This window comes from Syngnathus typhle, linkage group LG18 (genome assembly GCF_033458585.1).
Source record: "Syngnathus typhle isolate RoL2023-S1 ecotype Sweden linkage group LG18, RoL_Styp_1.0, whole genome shotgun sequence".
Taxonomy (NCBI): Eukaryota; Metazoa; Chordata; class Actinopteri; order Syngnathiformes; family Syngnathidae; genus Syngnathus; species Syngnathus typhle.
This window is the reverse complement of record NC_083755.1, coordinates 5,891,272-5,914,885: the sequence shown is the minus strand read 5'-3', so window position 1 is coordinate 5,914,885 and position 23,614 is coordinate 5,891,272. Positions and strand designations below refer to the sequence as shown.

The following is a 23,614-nucleotide window of genomic DNA, read 5'->3' as shown; positions in this document are numbered from 1 at the left end:
CCACCCTACTACCCCCCCCCCCCCCTTAATTTGACACACACACACACACACACACACAAACATCGGCTTCCCTTGCTTCCTCGTACGCTCTGATCCTTTAGTTTACATTCATTCCCTCTCTTTCTCACTTATCCCCCTCTTTTAGCGATTTTGCTTTTGCATTCCATTGGTTGAAACTATAGCGTAAATAGATGCAGAACAACAAAGTTCACCAGCAGCATTAAACATGAAATCTTGTGTTGGGTGGTGGGCGTTTTGTTGTGATGGTCCTCCTGAGGAGGCTCGACTTGCATAGCGGACTGAAGCGCTACAATTTGGCTACATTCTCCCGCAACCTCAAAATAACATTGAAAATAAAATAGAGAAATGAAAACATCTCTGGTAAATAATGCCAACCTTTGGTTTAGTTACAACGATCTATTTGCACTTCTTTTTTTTTTTTACACGAACAGCATAAAGCATAATAATGTAGCTTAGTAAAGGGGGGGTGGGGTGACTGTACAACTGCTTGACATCTCAGCGCGTCACCGGCTGAAAATAGACCTCTTAATACAGCGTATAAAGCAACGTGTACATCTTAGCCTATTCAGTATAATAAAGTTTATCACGTTTTATTTTTTTTTAACCTGAGGACCATTTAAAAGTGAAACAAGCATCCCCTTTTCATTCAAGCAGCCTTCCTGAAAAAAGTGCACTTCTTCTACCATCGCATCCGCTTCGCAAAGTGCACTAGAGTCAAAGCTTGGTTCCGTTAAGAAAGCCCATGCTACATTCTCACCTGGTCACGCCTCGCTACTACGGTTAAGGTTCACCCAGACTAGACTGACAAACACAGAATGGAAATAAAAAGTCTACACACCCCTGATCCACCAATTACACTAAAACTCCTGTAAATCTGAATTTATCTTCATCTATTTTTTATATTGTGAAAAAATGGCATTTAAAGAAGGGTGTGAAGACTAATTATATCCACAGTACGTAACCCTAGACTGTTTTTATGCAACCTTAACCCAAAGCCTAACAATTAGTCTGACATAACCCCTCCTATTTGGATGACAATAGAGCAAGAATTCAAAAAGGTGTCAGAAATGATAAGATCTAACAGAAGAGACGCTTTTCTTGTTCAATCTCCCGGTAGAAACGGGAGAGCTGTCATTCAGGTAGGTGAGCTTGGGGGTCAGAAAGAGGAGGAGGGCGGTGGGGTTGGGTAGGGGGGGCAAACAATGTCCTGCTTCGACACTTGTGAAGTGCACCCCCACTTCTATGTTGAATATTCTTTAACATTCCATAAGGTCTCATTTGTTAACATAGAGTTCATACATGTTCTGTACACGGCCTCGGGCAAAAAAACATAACAAAAAGAGAAATTATGGCTGTCTATCAGATATACAGTTCCGCTGCTACGTGTGTGCGTCCGCCAGGAAATGCCCGTGGAGAAAGAGGAAGAGGCGTGGCTACTCGGAGCGTCCCCACATCTGCCCCAGGAAAGTGTCGTAAGGGGAGCAACATCAGGAGAAGTTTGAGGTTGTCAGGGTCAACTGTGACTGCATAGACAGAGTAGTGGGGCAAGGGGCGAAGGTGTGGCGAGGGAGGGGGCAAAGCAGGGGGTCTCTACGTTGCGTTGCAGGTGGGTGTGCGCGTGCGTGGGTGTTTGCGTGTTAGCGGCATTCCGGGAGAGGAGCATCTTTTGTCCGATCCACACCCGTCAAAGCGGGCTCTTAGGGTTCAGTGAGGCTGAGCACGACCCTGGTTGGAGGACAGTTTGACGCCGGTCAGACACAGCCAGAAACTCCCAGCGCTGCCCGACAACTCCTGAAATCACAAACGTTCCAAATGTAGACACTAGAAAGTCACAAGTTTTTGAAAAATAGAATCTACATTGTTCAGTATTAGAAAGCGGCAACGCAGTGTGATGTTTACCTGTGAGGTAAAGAAGGGAGGTGGTGATGACAGGGTTTTGGTGATGAAGAGGATGGAGGAGGTGATGGCGGTGGAATAGCAACAGGGACTCAGGACAGAGGAAGCAAGCAATGGGAGGAGGAGGCACTGACATCAGCCTGCTTTGCCTTGGAGACGAGACAGACAGAAGAAGAAGAAGAGGAAGAAGGAGAAGACACGAGACGAAGAAACCAGGAGAGTAGCAGTGTGTCGTCATGCTCAGCCACAAGGGGGCGACGGAGCGCGGTACTCACGAAGCTGCGGGTGGCGGTCAGACGTGCGTGTCGTGGGGTCACCACTACTGTGCCGCTCAGGCTGCGTCCCATTCTCCTTGGGTTGTCCCCCTCCTCGTTTGGCCCCGCCCCTAAACGCAGTCCCTGCAACATCATTGGCTGCAGGGAGAGAGGAAGAGGACATGTCAGGCACGTAGATGAAAATCGTGACAAGGTTGGTGAGGGAGGGCATGGAGAAAGGATCACCTTGTTGAGGTAGGTGGGGGTGCTGGCGCCGTCTGGCCCAAACACGCTCCTCTCCATGTCTGCGTTGGGGGTTCTAGAGCGAGTTGGCCCTCCAACCCTGGAGATGAGTCGCTCTGATGGGCTGCAGCCTGCACCGGAAGGACAACAATATTAGGAGTGTCAGTAAGTTAGTAAAGCTTTTAAACCTTACCCTAATTGGCCAAGGTCTGTACCTGTCTTCCCAGCCTGCAGACTGGCCTGGTAAAGGGTGTCAAGCTCCGTGAGCTCTGTTAGTTCCGGCTCCTCACGGTCACAGCCGTGTTGCCCCGAGGCATACTGGGAGCCGTAGTTCCCCCGAGCTGGGTGCCGACCAGGCCTGGGCGCTTGCAAAGGGATGGCGGCGTAGCGGTCCGGTGGGGTGTCGTAGGGTGTCACCATGGCGTCAGGGCGATCTAGACTCCAGGAGGACCAATGGCGGGTGGCTCCGTCGGAGGGCGGCCAATGCTGAGGGGCTGAGGTGGAACTGGGCTGGGGGGGCTGCCAGAGAGGCGTGATAGGTTTGGTGACGGGGGGCGGCGGAGGCGGGGGGAGCGTAACCGGCGCCTCCCAAAAGCAGAGCGGAAGCGACGGCAGGGAAATAGCCAAGTGCCTCCCCAAGGGTCTGACGCTCACCCCCCCAGCTTGGAGAAACTCACACAGCCTCACCCCCCCACTGACGTCACTGGAGGGGGCGCACGGGTGGGTGATGCTGAGGGTTAGCGCTGGATGGGGAGGAGTCACCGGGTGGCGATAGGGTGGAGGTGGAGGCAGAGGAGGCGGGTCTTGGCTCAAAGCTGCGTCCTCTTCCTGGTCATAGTCCTCTTCCTCCTTCTGATTGGGTGTCAGCAGTACCTGGACCGGGCCTGGCTGTTCACTGCAGGGAGGGGGGACACAAAGAGATGTTTGGCTGTCAGCGGGTTTGTGGAAAGGTCACAACAAGCACACAGCAGGGTAAGCAAGCCGGCAACACACACGCAGCCTGGTGATGTATGGCTAGGGTTCTCAATCTTTTTCGGTCCAGGATTATTTTTTTTCCAAGGACCCTCTCATAATACAAACACTCTATTGTGTCTTAATTATGAAAACATACAATAACAAGAAATTTAATAGAACGTAAGGGATGAAATAGTCATGGTTGATTAATTGCGTGGCTGCCTTTGTGTGCCGTTACCACCAGGGAGCAGTATAACACAGAGATAGAAATATACATGGAGATGGTCACAACTGCTGCGTAAGCTCCAGTAACAACACTAACCCACACGCACACACTCACACACATCCTGATGCCAGCATATCATGCGCTGTAATCAGACTTTCCAAACAGCCATTTTAGAGCAGCGCGTCGTACGTCAACGCTGCGTAAAGTAATTTGCTCTCAGCAGGCCGCCATACCATTTCATTGATTTACATGCAGGCAAAGGATGTATGTGCAACATTAGTGGATCCTATTTGCGCCTATCTGTGTATGTGTGCGCGCGTGTGTGTGAACAGCTCGTGCATCAGTTTTTGCTCTTGTGTTTGTGTCTGCACGTGCACACACATGCCAGCACCCTTATCAACTCTTTTCAGCCTTAGTAATTACCCAGAAGGCTTTGCAGCAGCGGCTATAAATCAGATGCTAATGTTGATCAATAGAAAATAGGTGTGATGTCAAATAAAAAAATAAAAAAAGGAGAGCGAGGCAGAGAGCACTGAATATTTCACCCCGTCTTCCTTTCTGCAAGCAGTTTGGCTTGAACAGTAAATGGGGGGCTTTTAATAGAAGAGGAAACTAGGGCTACACTTTTGAGGCAGTAGAACCATCAATTCCTGCCCATCTGCAAAAGCTATGAAATGTTTTCAGTTCAAATATGACATTTTTGAATTTTTTTTTCCGATTAATCAGAAAAATCTGTTTTGTTGATTATTTTTCCTGAGGAAAATTAATAGAAATTTTAAAAAAATCATTAAAAAAAGTAAAAAAATATTTTTTGCAGAATAATCAGAAAAATCAATGGTTTGTCAATTATTTTTACTGAGTAAAATAAATAGAAATAAAAGAAATCGTTAAAAAAAGTAAAAAAAAAAATTCAGATTAATCAGAAAAATGTTTTGTTGATTATTTTTACTGAGGAAAATAAATAGAAATTAAAAAAATCCTTAAAAAGCTGTAGTTCCAGCCATCTCATGTCTAAATTTTACCCCTTCTAGGTCTCTGCAGGCTAACACGCTGTAGCCCTGAAGCACAGCAGCATAACGTACAACACGACACGAAACAAATGCAACCGCCATGGCACGGCACAGAGTGCTACAAAGAGGGAAAGCAGAAAAAAACAACATACACAACTCTCTTTCTTAGCCCAGCCAAGCTACACAACAGGTCACACACACACTGACACAAAGACGAGGAGTCCAGCAGGGTTGCGGTGGGAGGCAGGTGGGTCTTTGTGGGTCACAGTGGCGGCGTGTATACCTGCGAGGCCCCTGTGGGCAGGGGGTGCTTCCTGACTCCCGCTGTTGCGCTTCCTGTTCCTGCCTGCCTTTGAGCGGGCCGCCAGCGCTCCTCATGCACGCGGCTACGGTCGAGCCGCTCGGAGCGCTAGCCTCATGCAGGGGTCTGAGCACAGCTGAACCCGCCACGTAGGAGGACAAAGTGATGAGGAAAAAGAGAAGAAGAGGATGACAAAAAAGGAGAAAGAAGCAGGAAGAGTGGTTATGATGTTATATGCAGAAGGCGGGGTGATGCAGGTGTACCTAATCAAGCGCCCGGCGAGTAGTGACGCGTCATCATGTAGCCTGCGGTTAGTAAGTCAAAAATTCAAGGTCAAGGGACAAGAGACTGTTTTGAACGAGGGGCCTTGAACGCGTCGATACGGATACTGCGCGGCGGAGCAAAGGCTTATGTAAGCGCGCTGATAGAGAAGCCATCTGTCCTCTCGCTTGTCGTCCTCGCACTTCATCAAGGTTACTTGTACTCGTGGAGGTGTGTGTGTTTTAGTTTCATCAACACGCTAAAGCATACGCACATAAACACGCGATCACGCACAGGAGGACAGACAGGACATAAATCGAATAATCCCACGTACAGGTTTACTTAGTGCTGAGCTGGGGAGGGAGGGGGGTACCTTCACACCTGCAGTTCAGAGAAGGCACATACACACACGCACAACAATCTCAGTGATGACTACTTGTGCAGGCTACAAACATACACAAATGGCATGTCCATATTTCGCCACTTCTTTGCTGTGTGGGCCACAAAGAGACATTCATACACGTCCTTGTAGTACTTCTATGGAGATGACGTTTTGCAATTTCGAAGCTGTGAGCCTCAAACTTTTTGTCGCTGTGAAGACCACAAAAAAAATCGAAATTCCCGTGTGCCACAAACACACACAATATGTTTTTTATATTCCTTTGAGGGCTGCATTTTTGGAATTCTCTGCTGTGGGCTACAAGCGCGTAAACAAACTTGTCTTTTGGCTAGAGCGGGGCAAAACCAAAAGTTGTCATTCGAGGGTAGTAGAGCACTATCGCTCATTTCCAATCACACACGCAAATCCATAATGTCCTCCAAAAAGGGATACCAGGCTGGAGAACATGCATTTCCTCGCCACTCCGAGTCGAGTCAAATGTTTTCATGATTATTTTTGCTGAATTAATTCATGCCGTCTCACATCCTTTTTAATGAACTCTTGCAAATGGAATGCCAGAGTGCTGCGTGCAATTTATTATTCAGGCATCTGCATTTTAAAGGGAGTACTCAAGGAATTATAGCGTGTTCCAGAATATTTCATATCTGGGGCAATTAAAGTATATGTAAATTCATCAACTACAGAGACCAAGTTGAGTTTGTTTGAAGCTTTGAAGGGATTTTTCTCTTTTCCATTTAAAGCAGTTACCAAGTGCCTTAAAAACATGTGGCACACTTTTTCCAAAATACCTCAAGGATCAAGACCTATTTTTCCAGCATATTTCACATGTGATTAAATGTGCTCGTTTTAGGGGCGGCTCTGTCTCACACTGAGCCAGCCACCATCTTGCCCCACATACTGCTTGGCCAATGGCAAGCACAGCTTTCATTAGATTGGCAGACAGTGGGTTGCATTTTGCTGGCTCCTTCCTGCTGGCATTTGGCCATCTCCTCTTCCGCCTTGCTCTACCGAGAATGTTCACTGCGGCCAGCTACTTGCTTCTAATAGCCGAGCCCAGAGTGTGGAAAACTAACAAACAACCAACAATATGGAATCATTTTTCTCCTGTATGGAAACATCTCCAAACTCAAATAATGCTGCCCATCCAACCACTTCAAGGAGTAACTGCAGTTTAAACGAAGCTAATGCTATTATCTCCCTGCGAATCTTAATCTCGATCGGCAGATGTGTGTGTCACGGTAACAAAAAGATAAGCATTGGTTGGTTACCAAATGGAAGAGACAGACGAGCAGATGGGAATGGGGACCGGAGAGCCTGCGGAGCTCAGACAGAGACATTTACATATGTGAGTGACCTCGCAGTGACATCACACAAGCCAAAATTTATCAGGCTGAATTATCCGATTAGAGGCCCTACTGCTACCCCACAGACGTGGAGTTAGTCTTACCCTGGTGCTGGAGCTGATCCAGGTCCATGTATTTGCTAGGTTTGGGGTTGAAGCCCATGGCCGCCTCTTGCTCTGCCTCCTTGCGCTTCTGCTGCTCCTGCTGGCGGGCTCTCCTGGTCACTTCCTCCTGGAGCTCATCCAGCTCGCTGCGTCCTGAGACCCACAAATGAAGTCACTTGATGAGAATCTTTGGGAAAATGGTTGGGAAGACTTACAGTAAGTTGTAAATTTTATGACTTGGGGACCTGCTTGGCTAAAACATGTGAATGCAAAATGCTCTTCCTTCTCTTTGGGCTTGAGGTTTTCAGAGAAGGCTAAAGCAGTCTTGGTTAGGCTTGAAAATGTTCACTTTGAGTTAGTTGAACTGAACGTGAGACGAGTATGAGCGTTACCAGGGTTGGCGGTGCGACACCAGCCGGGTGAAGGTGACTCCTGTAGGATAGCGCCGGTGCTCTTTGACTTGGGCACTGAGCGCCATGATGGTCCGGACATTAGCGCCCGTTTTTGTTGCCCCACCTCCCTGAGGAATAGAAAATTAAAAAGCTGATAATTGAGTTGTTTAGACGGCTGCGTTAGGCGAGTACTTTGCTACCTGTCAGGGCTGCTGCTGTTTCTCTCGCTGCTTTCGTAGCCGCTCTCCATCCTCTGTATCAGGCGAGGTTGGTGCTCTACCCCCCTCAGAGGCGGAGGAGCAGGGGGGCCCATTGTAGATCTGGCCTGCCCAATCAGCCTGGATCTGGCCTCCAGCACTGCAGCCTCCCTGCCCTCCGAGGGTTGTGAGCTCCGCGGTGTAGGCGTGGTGGGCCGCAGGCAGGGTATGGCCGGCTGGGGTGGAGGCAAGTGAGAGGGTCCCGGCATAGTGTGGTACCCCTGAGAGCAGATCCGTTGGCTGTGGCCTGAGAAGATGCTGTCGATGTTCAGAGCTTCTCTTCGGGGCCTCCAGGTGGGGCGGTAGCAGCCACCAGAGGAACTGAACCACAAATAGAAATCTTATTTAAGATACTTTATTTCAAGCATTGCTTTCCAGTACTTGCTACAAGACGGTCAGTACCTGGACTTGCTTTCGCTGCTGGTGCTCTCATTCTCCCAGTGAGGCCCCCCGACCCCACTCTCGCAGCCGCCCACCCCCGAAGAGGAAGAGGAGGACAGGGCCCGAGAGGAGGATGAAGAGGAAGTGAGCGGCCGCCGTGATGAGAGCAGGAAGACGGCCGTCTCCTTGTACTCTTGCAGGGGCGGTGAGGGAGGCCGGGGAGGGCCCTCCACTGCTAATTCTGGGGGGAGGCAGAGTTATGTCAGGAAAGGGGAGGAAGGATCTTAAATGTCGTTGTCTAATCTTTCATAGATCAAAATGATCTAAAATGTTAAGATTCGCATGGCTTCAAGATTGGGTTCGAGTAAGCAACACGCTATCATTCAGCAAATAATGAAACAGTACCTCCTGTGTCGGCAGTGTGTGACGGCGTTCCGAGATCGTAATTGGGGACCACGGTGGTCTGAGAGTCGCTGGACAGGTGGCTTCCCGTGGACTGGTGCAGCGGCCGGCTGCGGTAGGCGCGGTGGCTTGAGCTGTCCGTCGATGAGTCCGTGCGGGTGTCGCTAGAAATGGAGGGCTCTCGACCTAAAGACAGACCTTTGGCGCTTAATCCCCGACTCCAATATGTTTAGGAGAACTGACCCCGAGGGGATTAGGTGGTTGAAGGTTGACCTCCGGATGATCAATGCACATGTGTAATCCAGGGGTGGCAAATGTTTGAGATCAAGCACATTTTTATTCACTTTTCTACAATACCTACAGTTAGACCATTTGAAGAAGACGTATGAAATGATACATTATGACAAGCTGTTTATTATCCAAATAACCGCTACACCGTGAATGGGTCACCAGTCCTGTAATGGGCTCTTCCTGCAATGTCCTAAATGCCACAAGATGGCGGCAAAGTCTTGGCTTGTAGGAGTAATTGTCAAAGAAGTAGGTTGTCTTGACTGTTTAAGACCTTTACATGTCGAGGAGCCAAAGTTATGGAGAGTCTTTGCTGCATTTGTGTAGTGGCAGTGAATTCTAAGGTGTTTGAATATATATCATAGTAGTTTGGGATGATAGTCTGTGGTAGATTTGCGGTTTGAATGAAACATGTTTGAGTCCGTAACTCTAGTTTATTTGCTTTTCCCTGTGATGCGATGTGTGGCAGCGCATGTACCCGAGTCTTCGCTGTCGTAGCCGGCCTTGCTGCTGCCGTGCTGGAGCTCCAGTTGCGGGTCGGTGCCGGCGTAGGGGCTTGCGCTCTCTTGCAGTATCACCGGCGTCCCACGGGGGTCGGCGTAGAGCAGAAGCAGTGGCTGATAATGGCCTTTGATACAGCGGGACACCACGTCCTTCCACTTAGGGCCAATCTGAAGATACATAGGAACACCCCCACCCCCACCCCCCCCACCGCCACCCGCCCATAGACACACATATGTAAGGCGAGTAAATGAATCCATACTAAGAAAGACCGTGTTGAATTTATCGCCTGAAGCAGAAGGTCAGAGACATCTGCAGTGTTGCTGTCATGTGAACAAGGACGTATAGCTTCACTTACATTCACTGGCACATTCCTTCATACCACTCACATCTAAACGACCTTAACACGCAATCATGTGTGGACAACAACACGCATACACGCGCACGCACAGCCGGAGTCACCTCTTTGACGTGGGCATCGTCGAAGTACATCCATTTGCGTATCTTGGTCTGGAAGAAGAAGGTGGAGTAGTGCTTGCCGTAGTAGCACACCATGCCCACCAAGTAGAGCTCTGCCTGGCGAGCTCGCTCCTCTGTCACACGGTAGAACAACTACAGCGAGGGAGGGAGGGAGGCAGAGGGAGGGATGCGGGGAAGAGAGGGAGAGGTGTGCAGCGTGAGACAGATGAGTTCACGTGAATGCCAGCAGCAATTTTTCTTTCCTCTGCTTTTCTTTGCACCACAATGCCGTATGCAGTAATCCTGCGCAGTCTTTCCAATTGTTTGTCATATTGTGGTTTTATTTCTCTAACAGGAATAATAATCTATTTGTAATATTTGTAAATAACTATAGACATATTTTCTCTTACGGTTGTATTTACAAACGTATGCAGTTCAGAAAATGAGTGGTTGGATTGATTGATGAATGTTTTTAGTTGTAATCAATACTGTACATGGGTCAATAATAGCTGCCATTGTTCCTGTGTTTATTATTTTATGAGTATAAAATCAAAATATGTAAACCATCTCAATGTGAAGGAGTCTCATAATTTAGTAGCATTCTCTGTTAGATTTGATGTAAAAAACACACAGACACACATCAGTGACCTTCAACCTCAAAAATGTTCGGCTGCAAAATTCTGTTTGTCTTTCCAGAAGACTAGAAGCTGTTATAGTAATTCCCCAGGTGTCCTGATATATATTTCATGAATATTCCAAATGAGCCAAATTCCACCGCTTCCTTTTGTCTCAAAACCCGATGCGATTCCGTCAAATAGCGTGTTAAGCGGCACATTGTCTCATTCAAGAGGCACAACGCACACGATTATCCAAATTGTCTTCTATTTATCGCAAATGGGCTAATCGTCTCGGCGACGAAGAAAAGACGTAAGAAACGATGACAGGAAGTGGAGGCAGCGCTGCGGGGGGAAATGGATCCAGTATTTGTGATATAAAAGCACAAAAGGCATCACATCACGCCTGCGACGACGAGCTTCATCTCAGGGTTGAGGAGTGACAGACAGCAGGCGGAGAAAAGCCGACATGATGGAAGGAGGAGTTGGCAACAGTGGTGGTGTTGGGGGGCAGTAGAAGTATTTGACACGCTATAATGCTGACTCATGCATTATTCATGGGAATCACTTCAGAATGAGTGTTCCTGAGATGTTACAGCGGCATTGAAATGCAACGACATTGCTCGGTCATGACACTGCTTTGCAACACGTGTGCACGTGTGCGTGTTGTGTGAGGGCCGCCCGAGGAAGTCCCTGAATCATGATTGTGCCATTTCTTCAGTGATATGTCTGAGGGTGGTCATAACAATCACTTCCTCAGTAGAGCCAAAGGTTATGTCCATCACAATTATGTGATATGTTTTAAACAATCATTCTATGTCTAAAGGTGTTTTTAAAAACAAAGCCCTACCTCAGGGGCGAATTCATTCACTGGCCTCATCGAGCAAGTTTTAAAAACAGAAGCTCCCAAAATGTGTCAAAAGCCAACTGGACAGCGGGTGAAAAAAAGATGCCCTGTTGGCATGACAACCACATCCCCTCCTCCCATGCCACACTGTCCACCAGGGTTTTATCAGCTCAGGCCACTAACCACCTCTCTGTCCTCAATTTCAAGGTTAGGGAAGCGCCGCCTCTCCCGACAGGTCCTCTGGAGGTCAGACGAAGAACTTTTCCATATTGAGATAGTATGAGTGGAGCATGTCAGGAAAACCAAATCCGGTTTAGCTACAACAAACACTCCCCCAGGAGTATGTCTTAGGTTGCAGGAAAAAAAATCTTGACTAGTTGACCATATTGATATCTTCAGGTAGCCCAAAGTAGACACAACAAGCCCTTCCCCTCAGTGATATCTGTTTGCACTGAAGCCAAGTTGTGGCAGCAAACCAGCAGTTCGCTGAAAAAGCAGTTTGACACTGTCAGCCCCTAAATTTGTACTGTAAATTACTGCCACCTACTGGACTGGAGTAGAAGAACCTCACTTACGTCTCCCAGGCGCAGGCAGGTGCCCAGGCTGTGTATGACGTCCTCAGCCAGGTCAGAGTGGTCCGAGTCCCACACCAACCCGATAGAGACGATCTCTGGCGAGTTCATCAGCACGCGGCGGATACGTAACACCTCTCCGCAGTTACTCTGGGAAATCAAAAATTCAGTGGGAAAAGGACAAAAGTATTAGAAGAGTCTTCCTTTTCACTTCCTGTATGTCGTTTTGCACATGTCATGTGACGTCTGCGGATAGCGGCGATGTTAATAATGGTGAAAGGGTGCGGACGTCACAGGGACATATTTGTCCCTGGAGCTCGTTGCCAGGTTCGGAACTGCATGTACTGGATGCTTCCTTTTGAGTCATGACCTACCACAGAGTTAGAGCACACAAATAAACACATACACACACACGCAAACATACACACAGAGCGTTGGCATAGCCACCACGGAAGCAGCCTGAGAACACCCCGGCGACCGTTGGGCTTTGCCAAAACAAGCCTCCCACACACACATATGCAGTACACAGTGGACTCTCTTTGAGGAATTGTGGGACTCGTGTGGCGTGGTTGGCGGTGGGGAGCTTGCTTGGCTGATCCTTTGCCAGGGTCTGCAAGAGGACCTTTCCAGCATGTTATATAATTATACTGGCGGTCAAATGAAAGTGTTGGTCTGCAGAATACTGATCATGGAAACTCCTCGCAACTCATTAGACACCACAGCGAGGAGATAATCCACATTTAATCAATCACGAAACGAAGGAGCACTAATGATGATTTATTATCTTCAAAGCAGCCAATCTGTAACTATAGAGCACGTCAAATATTCAAATTTATATCGAACTAATACAGTTGGTTGCACAAAACCTATGCAGCCACACTTTTGATTCTTTTTTTTAAATAATGCATAGAACACTTCATTAATTAGTACTTTACTATAGTTTCAAGGTGAGCCAAACAAGCACTTGCCTAAATAATGACCTAAGGTGCTTGGCCATCTTAAGCCGCCGTAAAGTCTTCAGGTCGGCAAAACAAACGCGCCCTCAGTGATATCACAAGGTGGGCATAACAATCACTCCCTGAGTGGGCCAAACTGTCATGCCCTCAGTGAAATATCTTAATGTAAGCATAACAAGTCTTGTGATGTATTCAGGTGGGCAGAAAAAGCACTCTGTCAGCGATATGTCTTAAGTTATGCAAAACAAGCGCTCCTTAAGGGATATGTCCTAAACTATACCAAAAGCAAAAACCTCTCCTTCAGTGATGACTTCATTGGGCAGAATAGAGACTCAGCCATGTCTTCAGATAGCCAAAACAAGCGCTCCCTCATTGATGCGCTTAGTTAGGTAAGACAACGTTGCCTCATGACATCCTCTTAAGGTGAAGAAAACAAGTACTCCCCGAGTCATAAGTCTTAAGGCAAGCCAAACAAGCAGCCCCCCTGTGATGACTTGAGCGGGGCAAAACGAGCCTCACTGGTGTCTTCAGTCGGGCAAAACAAACAGTCCATCAGTGATATGTCCTAAAGTGGACAAAAACAAACATTCTCGCAGTCATTTCTTAAGGTGCTCAAAACAAGTGTTCCCTCAGTGATATCTTAAGGTTGCAGTTGCTGCTTCTAACGTTAATCCCTTAAACTTATCATTACAAGTGTCAATCAAAAGTGTGCATTATTTTTCCCAGCATTTTTGGAGAGTTGTTGCAGCAGCAGCAGCTCAAGATGAAGGCAGGATGGATGGGGCGGGGGGGATAGTCCAGGGGGTTCCAGAGCTTTGTAAAAAATCTCACAGAGGAGCCTCTTTGTGGGGGACACTTTTTGGCAGCGAAGGGCTGCCGCCGCTTGAAGCCAAGCTGGATCCATTCGCTTCCCCAATGTGGCAGCACAACACACGCCATCCTCATGGAGTCCCTTTAGCAATCTATTCCAAAATTCTCTGCTAAGTTCGACAACAACACTTGAATGTTCTCCTTCCAAATTGTCTCCAAACACAAACACACGCTATACATTTATAGAGCCTCGCTTTACAGCACACCGGCGGGTCGATGAGGACAGGTCCGGAAAAAATGCTTACGGTGACAAAACGGGCGGAGAAATTTGTCGAACATGCAAATGAGCGCTTGGTTATGTAAGCAACACAAAAACATCAGAGATTACATTATATAATGCACACATTATTATTTCATGGTCTTTATTATTAAACGGATGTAGATAAAATGGATGACTTTTCTGCAAACTCAATTAACTGCGTTAAAATGGTGTGTAACCGCTGGTGAATGTGTGTGTGTGTGGCGAGGCGCTCTCACAGGGCAGTTGCGCAGATCTCCCATGTTGCTGGCGTTGCGAAGAAGTTCCCCAAACATGTCCGGTGTGGCTTTCTCGCGACACTCCAGCATCTTCACCGCTTGGTTACTACGGCAACACACAACCGTTACGTAATTGCGCTTATTTGCGCATGTGTGTGTGTGCGTTCTTACCATAGGGACGTGGTAGATATGTAATGAACCATCTGAATGAAGGGTAGCGGGTCCGACGTGGCGCCGCAACTGGTACACACGCACTGCGGGTTGAAACACAGTCACTCAGTTAATATACGTACATATTAAGATGTTAGCGTGTGTGTATTCGTGTGCACACGCCTGCTCAAACAGGGTCATGGCAAACTTCTGGTGCGGGATGCAGTGTTTGGCCGTGCAGATATCTTCTCGGCTTTCTGCGCTGATGTGGAAGTGTAGCCGCATCAGAAGATTTTCCTAACAAGACAAAAGCTGTATGAAATCCCGCTTAATTCTCGCCGCAGCACAATTTAGAGTGCATCATCGGGTCTCCTTCAATCTAACTTTGCCGCAAGCTTATTGTGTGACTCACAAAGCACTCCGCGGCGTCGTCCATGATACCCAGCTGGAAACGCTGCTCGTCCTGGAAGGTCTTGGCCAGGGCGCTCCGAAGCGCGTCGGATGGCAACACCCGCTCGCTGCTGAACTGGAACTGGGCAAAGATGCTCTGTGGATTTGAAATCAGATGGAGTCAAAAAAATATCACCGTGTAAAAGATAGTGGAGCCAAAACTGATAAGGTTAGGCCATGCCGTATATATTTCTTGTAAAAGCTCAAACCAGTATGATTCAGGAACCGAAGCAAAGGAACCCGTCAGAGTGCCGAGCAACAAATGTGTAGACGACGGAGGCGGCCGGGCCTCCGTAGTAGCAGACACCATCAATAATACATTTGCGCTTATTCTTCCGACAAAAACAGACCGCAGAGTGCTTTGTAGTGGCAAAATAGAAAAGCGAAGCAAACTGTTGCAAGGCGAAAAAGTATGTGTAGAAGCCAGACACACAAAAATAAACACCGCTTTACAACAGACTTTGTCTGACCCCAAATCGTGGCAGTGGGCACAAACGTAAAAATAGTGAAGTTTATCGCCAGATCTAAAATGGATGCCTGGAAAATAATTTAACACAGATGTGTTTTTTCACAATTAAAAAGAATTCCAGTTATTTTGTGCTTTCGTCAAAATACTTTTAGTCTCAACTTTGTCTACAATCACTTCACTAGTAGCTAATAGCTAGCTTGAGCTACAATCTCTGCTAGGTGGCGCTCCATTACTCAACATTTGGGAGGCGGCGGAACAAGATGGCTGCAGTCATACTACAGAAAGACGACATTTTAAAGCAGTTGAGGGGCTTAGCTGGCATTGGGAAAAGTAATGTAGTCGTGCTGATACTGTGTGTATGTGTGTGTGTGTGTGTGTGTTATGACTGCAGCAATGCGCCAAGGAGAATGGAGGGGGAATATACCCTACAGAGAGAAAGGGAGATGGAGGGGGGTTGAAGAGGAGGGAACAAGGAAGGGATGGGGTGGAGTGAGTGAGCGTGCATGTGTGTGTACGTGCGTGCCTGTGTGTTTGTGCGCGTGTGTGCACGCGGCAGTCCAATTGCAAAGTTTGCAGCCATCTACAACAACTCCCACATTCATTCATCTTTCTCCTTCACTCCCCTCCTCTTCCTCCTCCTCCCATTCCATTCTCCTTCTCTAGTGGAAAGAGATGAAGTGTTGCAGCAATTTTCACTGGGCCAAACGCCACAGGATGCTAACGTAGCCATTTTGGCTAGCTCCCGCGTGACTTTCACGTTTCAACTTTTTCATCGATAGCTTGCGAAAATATGAATCCATCGTCCCGAAACGTGAATATAAATTTGGTCCGGAGGGATTAAATGTATCGTTCATTTTCATCACATACGCACAAAAGTGGATGCGCGTGGACTGATTTGTGTGTGTGTAAGAGGCAAAGTGTGTGCGTGCGTGGGTTCTGCTTAGCTCAGCGCTTTCAGTCAGGCCAATTAATTACAGTGGAGTGCTGTGGAGACCCACCAGTGTGTTGCTGCCGCACTACAGCACATTAGTCACGGCACTACGCCTTCGCTCGGGCCACATGTTGGTCACCACCGGAGCAACAAATGTCTCATTGAGCAGCTATAGTAACATTTTAAACATATTTTACCCCTATGTTATTTCGCACTTCTTTTGATATTGTAAATGCTGTTTATTCACTTTCATCCACTCTGTACCCAAGCAAATAATACTTTCTAGCGTGTTCTAGTAACCAAGACATGGTTTACCAGAAGAAGCAAACTAATTGCCCGCCATCACTGGCCATCCTCATCACTCAGAGTGGGCCACTGTCACTGTGGTTTGAAATGCATTATGGGCGAGAAAATATATTTCTTTTTTCCCCATAATGTATTTCAAACCACAGTATAAATATATAATATAAATAAATATATATATATTTTTTACCTTGAGTGCACAGAAGATGCAAGAATCCTCCATGCATTTGTGCGTGGTCAGCTGGCGAAAGCTCCTGCGGAAGATGTCAAGATGCCACAAAACCTAAAGAACAAAACAAAGGCAAAGTAGTTTTATAGTGGCGTTTAAATGTGTTCATTTTGAGGATTCACCATGAGGTGTGCAAACCCATTCTATTTTCCTTGCGTCCTCTTTTTAGAAAAGCGGGGAAATGCCAAAGATGGGGCGCTATTTCATGCGCTTCTCTCAACGGTAATCAAATGTAAACATCTCAAAACCTTTGGCGCTGTGGCTTGATGCTGGCACACAGTTGCCGTGGAAACACGACGTGCTTTTTCCCAGCACGTTGCCTGTCCAGGTGCGTTTTGCTGTAGTCAAAAAATAGCAAGCGAGGAAGCCAGAGAGAGGCGGAACTACTCGAGGGGATCATTTGTTCCGACAAGCGGCGGCCATTATCAGTGGAATTTCTGGCGATAAATAAAGAAATAAAAATGACAATGAGAGCAGATAACAAAGAGCAAAACAAACCCAATTTGCTGGTGGATATTTTTAATTGATAAGAAAAAAATATTCACGTAACATCAAGTAGATGCGCTGGACTGACTGTGACCTGAATGGGCAATCAACACTCTTCCTTCCTCATCCCTCTTTTTTTCCTCCCTCCTCCTTCAACAGCTCTTCTGCACTCTCTCCAACTTCCACTAAGCTTCTGCTTTAGCTCATCACTGCATCCTCCATCTCCTCATCTGGAGCATGGAGGTGTGTGTGCGCGTGCCAGCTGGACGTCTTGAGAGGTCCACGTGTGTGTGTTTGTGCGCACGCACGAGCTGAGTAAGCATCTCCGCAAACAAACACACAGTCGCTTGAATGGTGCCAAAAGCAAAGCAGAACATGCAAACACTCATTAATACAAAGCTTATCTGGCTGCCATGTTTAATTATCAGTTAACGGCAATGTGTGTGTGTGCATCTTAGTCGGAGTTGTCACACTTGCAATGAAGTAAGCTAGATGTTGTCATTTTGGTGAACATCCAGCAATTTTGCTGAAGGCAACAAAGTAAAGAAAGAAATGCTGCATTATTGTAGAAAACAAACACAGGTAGGGCTTTGAGTTTTGGGTTAGGAATTAGTTAGGGTGAAAGGTCATTGTAGGTGAGGGCTTATGGTTTCCGAGTCACTGCGTCACTGACCTGCAGGGCACTGTTCAGGAAGCAGCTGTTCTGTCCCGGCTCATTGCTCAAGCCTTTGCTGGGCGCGATAGAGGTCATGGTTCTTGGGGTCGCCAGCCCCTGCACCCCGCTGACCGCTCCGCCGCCGGACGCAAAGTAGTTCCTTTTCCACGACATCCCTACGTGGACGCCCCCGTTCCTTCGGAGGCTTCTATGTCACTCCCATGAGAGTGACAGAAGGCGAATGGGAGAAAAGAGGAGGCAGGACGGAGGCGGTGGACTGAGGCGCAGCAGTGTGTCTTGGACGGGGATTTGGCCCCCATACAAGCCGGCCCCTCTCCAGCCGTGCTTTACTTCTTCAGAATCCGCCTGCTCCCTGCCAGAGCCGCTGTTGGCATCTGTTTGTCACTCGTCCTTTGGCAAGTCGTCCTCTGGCGGCTCCTGTCAAACGAATGTTGTTTGGGCCGGCCAGACGCTCCCATGTCCTTTCCTGCCCTGCGAGACACAAAAAAGACCCAGCTGTCAGGCCGCGTGGGTCAAACGCTGTCTACTTTGGGCAGGTAAACAACAACAGACACCGGAATTCCCACAGGCAGCTCGGTGATTTGAAAGGTGAATGGAGGAATCAACTGCCACTCGCCACCATGACTAATGCAGACCCCTATTGTGAAAGTCAGGAAGTTGTCCATTTTGGACCAATTCCAGAGCGTGGGCTTTAATTAAGTCCTGCGCAGGAATTTGGTCAAATGAGCCCCAAATGGAAGCAGGTAACCTTGACGGATGGTTAGTTAAGTTTAATAGCTCATCGGGCCATCCAATCGCCTGCATCCAGCAAGCAGACTCTGCTCTGAATAATTACCACCTTATTGCTCATTATCAACTCAAAATAGCAACTAAAACATTGTGTCCGTTACACTGCACTGATAGAAGGTTTGTTTATTAAAACAATAACATCATGATTCTTGCCATAGCGGTGTTGCTCCACCGTTGGTGAGGTCTGAAGTGGACTGATCTGTTTAATGGACACTGTTGGCAGCCAGTGGCGTTTTCATTCGTCATTCCGCTATGCATATTTGACAGTACAAACAGAGAACAGCTTCCATGGTCGAATTTGGAATCTTCGGAGGTCTAAAATTGCATCAGTAATGGGACACGGAAATCAAAATCTAGTCATAATCACGATTTAATGACAAACCTGGAGCTACTGCCAGCGAGTGTGTGTGTGTGTGTGTGTGTACACAGTAAGCACACAAGTGCACACAATTGCATAACACCACGGGGCAGCAAGCTAGCAGAGCCGCAGTGCCTTTCGCCACTTTTGGCAAAGTTCCCTTCCGTCTTTTTGCCAGCTTGCAGTGCGGCCACAGCACCCTACTTTTCTTTGAAAGAGGCCAGAGGGCTATTTAGCTAGATAACTAGTTAGCCCGCTAGCTACCTATAACTAATTAGTTTGCTAGATCTATCTAGAAGAAAAAGAAATCACCTTCAGTGCAGCTGGGCATAAACACACAAACTCCAACTTGCCAAACGGATTTATGGAGGGATTTGGCAGCCAGTGCTCTGTTTTTCCATTTTCCCTCTCCCAAACAGAATCACTAACTTCTGTTTGAGCATACAGTGACTGTTTGTGCATGCGTGTGTGTGTGTGTGTGTGTGTCGCCAAGTAGGTGCAGAGAGTGCAATCACACATCTTCTTTTTGACTGCACCCTACAATCTCACACAACCAAGATCACTCAAGTGCTGTTATTTATGGCCCGGCCCTTATGTGTGTGTGTGCTAGCAAGCGTGCATGTGTGCGCGTGAGCATGCGGGTCCCCGCTGAGTGGGTGTGGAAACTGCGATCACACATCCTCTTTCTGACGCTAGCCTACAGCCTCGCGCAACGCACAAGTGCTGTTATAAACGATGGCCTGTGTGCGTGCGCGTGTATGTATTCCAGTATTTGGCTCGTTACCATGGAAATAGGCCAAGCAGCAGGCACGCGGGAAGAAAAGCCGAACCATGTGATATTAACACAAACACACTCGGGTACACACGGGCACACACACAGACACATGGGGCCGGCGAATGATGATGATCTGTATTGATGGTGGAGAGTTCCTGGAAGCCACAGCGAGTCAAGGCACTAGTCAATCAAATTCCCTGACCCTGCACTGGCAGCCATTAGGAAAGCAGAGGAGCGGCAGCAAATTTACCCAATGAGGCATTCGGGATCGCCTTTGTTGCTATTAAGCCAGACGTCCGTGGCTTTTTTGCGAAGCTTGCTCTTTTTCAGAATCATCCAGAACTTTGATTGATAAAAGCTGTCAAGTTCAAACTGAACACAAAGTTACTCGCTTCTGACGTGTGATATTCTCAACTGGATGTGATTAAACAGCAGGTGAACTCATGATGACGTTCAAACCCGTGAAGAGCAATCAGCACGGCCAGCGTGAGTCACACCGCAGAGTCGTGACGTCGCCTTGGGATGTCAGAATAATCCCGGGCGCTTTGTCGGGACAACCGATGATTACTCGCCGATCGATAGGGCACGGCCGGAAGCGTTGAGGAAAGACATCTGTTTCTGCTAAACCGTCACAAGTGCCGCTAGCACGAACATCGCGTCGCAAACGTACATGTGCGCTGCAGATGTGACAAGCTACACCTGTGCTATTTAATCACATTACATAAAAAGTACACAACACTAAGGACGGACATGATCGTTGTCAGTAACATCTGACTTCGGCCATTGTTTTCAGGTCAGCGTGTCAGTGTACCAGTGTCGCCGGGAACAAAAGCTCATTGACACGTGCACGGAAAGAAAGAAAAAACAATCAACCTGAATTGAAGCTCTCCTTGTTGCTTTCTTCACTTTTCTCTCCAGTGACCTCTACTCCCCGCATTCATCATTCTTTTCCGAAAAGAAAACTTCACGTGTGACCTCACGTGCACAGTGGGTTTCCTTGTAAGTGGGTTATGTGTAACTTCAAATAACCCCTTTTGACAATAGCGAGAGAGCCTCAAGTTCATCCTCCCCTTCCACTTTTATATCAACTTATACATCCTCGTGCAGCGTGTAGGCGTGTGAACGAACGTGCAGCCAGAGTCTGGGATTTTCTTCAAGGTCATTTTCCCGCATAGACTGCGTGACCGCACGACACAAGCGAGACGCAGCAAATCGCGGCACATGTCCAATCACACGGGCAGCAAATCGAAAACGGCCAGAGGATGCGTTTAATACGCAGCCCGTTACATAACGGGACGTCACGTGAAGATGTTGGGGTCGCGCAGAAAACAAATCGAAGAGGCGGACAATAGGAATGAGCGGGGTGTTAGATTCAACCTGTCGTGATTGGTGGGGTGGAGAGAGAAGGCGCATTGGCCGGGGATGGTTAAGGTCAAAGGAGACGTTGAAGCGTGCTTTCCTTATCCCTCACTCCTACATCATCCTCTCACTATTGTCTAATCTGCTCCCTCTTAAACCAAAACGTCTGTGTAATCCCGTGCATGCAGACTGGGTGTGTGTGGAGCGGGGGGGTCCACCATTGAGGCAGGAGTGCTGCAGTTTGACTGATTTTACACACTGAAATATAAAAGCAATGTCTAGATTTGACAAATAGATCCATTACAATTTGCAAATGTAAAAATGCATGGACCATAGAAACGGCCAAACCCCGACTCAGACTTTGAAGGACATTCAAGCTCACGACTAAACATGTGGGAAGAAGCGTTAGACTTTACCCCCTGCACAACTTTCGGTTTTAGTAAGAATCGGTGTCCTGCTGAAACAACCAAAATCCCGCCTCAGACTCTATCTCATGTTTTAAAAGGACACGGCTGGTGTTGTTGGAAAGTTCACCTCTCAAAATGCAAAGTTGGATTCATTACTTACCTGAGAACTTTCTTCTCGAAAGTGGAAGAGCTGAAACACACATTTTCAGCAACCCAACTTGAAGCATCAAAACATCGCCTGCTATATCGTATCGACTTAAACTCCAACGGCAGCTTGTAAAAGACGACGATCGTGTGTTCGAGGGCATGCCGTCCTTCGCGAACGGTCTGTTAATTGTGTTTAATATTAGATGAGGTAAGCGGCATAAAACCGCAAGGCCACAGCGGGAATATTTTCTTACCAGAGATAACAGGGACCACAAAACAAAAAATAATAAGTCTTGTAAAAGTCAGTTAAAATGATAGTTTCCAAGACCCCCCCCCCCCCCCCCCCCCCCCCAAAGGGCATCTGACAGTAAGGTTGTTTGAGTAGGCCCGGCCGGCCCGCACTACATCAAAACAACGTTCCCGGTGACCACGGAGAAGTCGTTTAATAGGCTGATTACATCTCGGCAGGCTGTAAAAACATACAGTAAATTCACCGAGCCATTATGTTGGTGTTAAAAGAAGACGCTCATAAAACAGTTCAGGTGCCTTTTAAAATGCTTTTTTGTCATCCGTCATCGGCTTCACGCAAGCTGTTGAAACTTTCCTTACAAAGACGTTTTGCCGTGTACTCAGACTGTCAGCAGTCACTGTTAGTCTAATCAAGTGAATCGCTCCTAAAGATGGAATATTTTTAGGATTAAACTCCCTCCCCACCCCCCACTGGATATTTTCCGCCGGATGAGCCTCAGTACCAACAAACACTGGATCATTTGTTCAATTAAAAAAAAAAATAGATGACACTATTATTATTATTATTACGTAGCAGCATCGCAGCAGCAATGGCGTCCAAAGTCATCAATCTCAGAACCGCAACGTTAAATCAATGAAGCAGCCACCCGGCAGCGTATGACAGTGTAGCGTGAATTGGGCCCCGGTAAGAGGCTGCGGTTTGTTGCCCATCCATCAACAAGTCCAACACAACTCCTCACAACCTCACAGTCACATCTAGTGATGCACTGGACGTGAGGGTGAACTTGAAAGGATGCCGGTCTAGAAATGAGCATGCGCACGAGAAAGTAGTGACCCTGCAACCTGCACCTTCCCCGCCTACCACACACACAGACACACACACACACACATTGCTGGTAAAAGATTTGTCGCTCATCCATCAACAAGTCCAGCCCCCCCTTGCGTCCCTCCAACCGAAAGCAAGACCGACCCACAAGCGTAAGAACATGACTGGACACCTGTGACAGGATGAACTTGGAAAGGATGTCATGCACGTTTACGGGGAAATGCGCTTGCACCAAGACGAAATAGTGACCCTGCAACACATACGCACGCACTTACGATGATGATGATGATGGGCAACACACTGACTAAATCCCCATTACACGCGTGCACCTCTGCAGCATCAGCCACAGAGCCAAGTGCGCACACACACACGCGCACATCCACAATCTGTTAATATTACTCACCCCGGATGAAGTCGACAACAGTCTCCGTCCGCTCGCGTGTCCCACCGTGTGATTTAACGGCGGAGAGGAGGCTGAGCCGTGGGCGTATCCGCTCAGCTCGGCTCCACGCAGCCCCCACCGGCGCCATCCATCCAGCGCTGCGGTCGCGCGGTGTGCCGCTGCTCTCGCGATACCTCCCCCTCCTGCTCCTGCTATCTTCCAGTGTGCGCTCATCGCGATGCCGCCGCCTACCGGGCAAGCTGAGGTGCTCAAATACGCGAGGGGTGACGTCATCGCCGTGGGTTACCTGCGTAGCCTTCACTCACAGTGGCAGTTTAAGGGGACATGTGTGTGCGCTTGCTACTACTTCTCTCTCTCTCTCACACACACTGATTGGAGCTGCTGACAGCGACATGCAGAGGACATCTGTCCAAAATTTGACACCCGCCAGCCTCGCTTTGCAGCCACAGCCTGAGCCGCCGAGCGTGAGAGGTCACGCGTACCATAATACTCCTCGATTTGGATCCTGTTTCCATCACCATTTGCTGGCCTTTCATTTAATAATGCCGGTGGGCGATTATCTTAGGCACAGTCTCAAC

At 47.9% G+C, this 23,614-nt stretch overlaps 1 protein-coding gene across 1 annotated transcript; it reads right to left on the bottom strand.

Annotated features, from left to right (window-relative positions):
- Positions 1-10: 10 nt before the first annotated feature.
- On the bottom strand, positions 11-23,176 carry usp54b (ubiquitin specific peptidase 54b). Its single transcript, XM_061264821.1, has 20 exons — positions 23,037-23,176; positions 17,721-18,194; positions 16,523-16,615; positions 14,592-14,726; positions 14,363-14,476; positions 14,201-14,283; positions 14,030-14,135; positions 11,730-11,876; positions 9,697-9,846; positions 9,212-9,404; positions 8,449-8,631; positions 8,065-8,284; positions 7,606-7,983; positions 7,406-7,533; positions 7,014-7,166; positions 4,888-5,041; positions 2,630-3,309; positions 2,418-2,545; positions 2,193-2,330; positions 11-1,812 (listed from the first exon to the last, which is right to left on the bottom strand). The coding sequence occupies exons 2-20, from the start codon at positions 17,874-17,876 to the stop codon at positions 1,726-1,728; spliced, it is 3,426 nt and encodes a 1,141-aa protein (XP_061120805.1). The 5' UTR covers positions 17,877-18,194; positions 23,037-23,176; the 3' UTR covers positions 11-1,725.
- Positions 23,177-23,614: the final 438 nt, after the last annotated feature.

Coding starts and splice junctions, on each gene's coding strand:
- usp54b (XM_061264821.1), bottom strand. CDS start 17,876: ATGTCGTGGAAAAGGAACTACTTTGCGTCCGGCGGCGGAGCGGTCAGC. Junction 16,616..17,720: donor TCCTGAACAGTGCCCTGCAG/GTCAGTGACGCA, acceptor TTTGTTCTTTAG/GTTTTGTGGCATCTTGACAT. Junction 2,331..2,417: donor CCCCCACCTACCTCAACAAG/GTGATCCTTTCT, acceptor CTCTCCCTGCAG/CCAATGATGTTGCAGGGACT.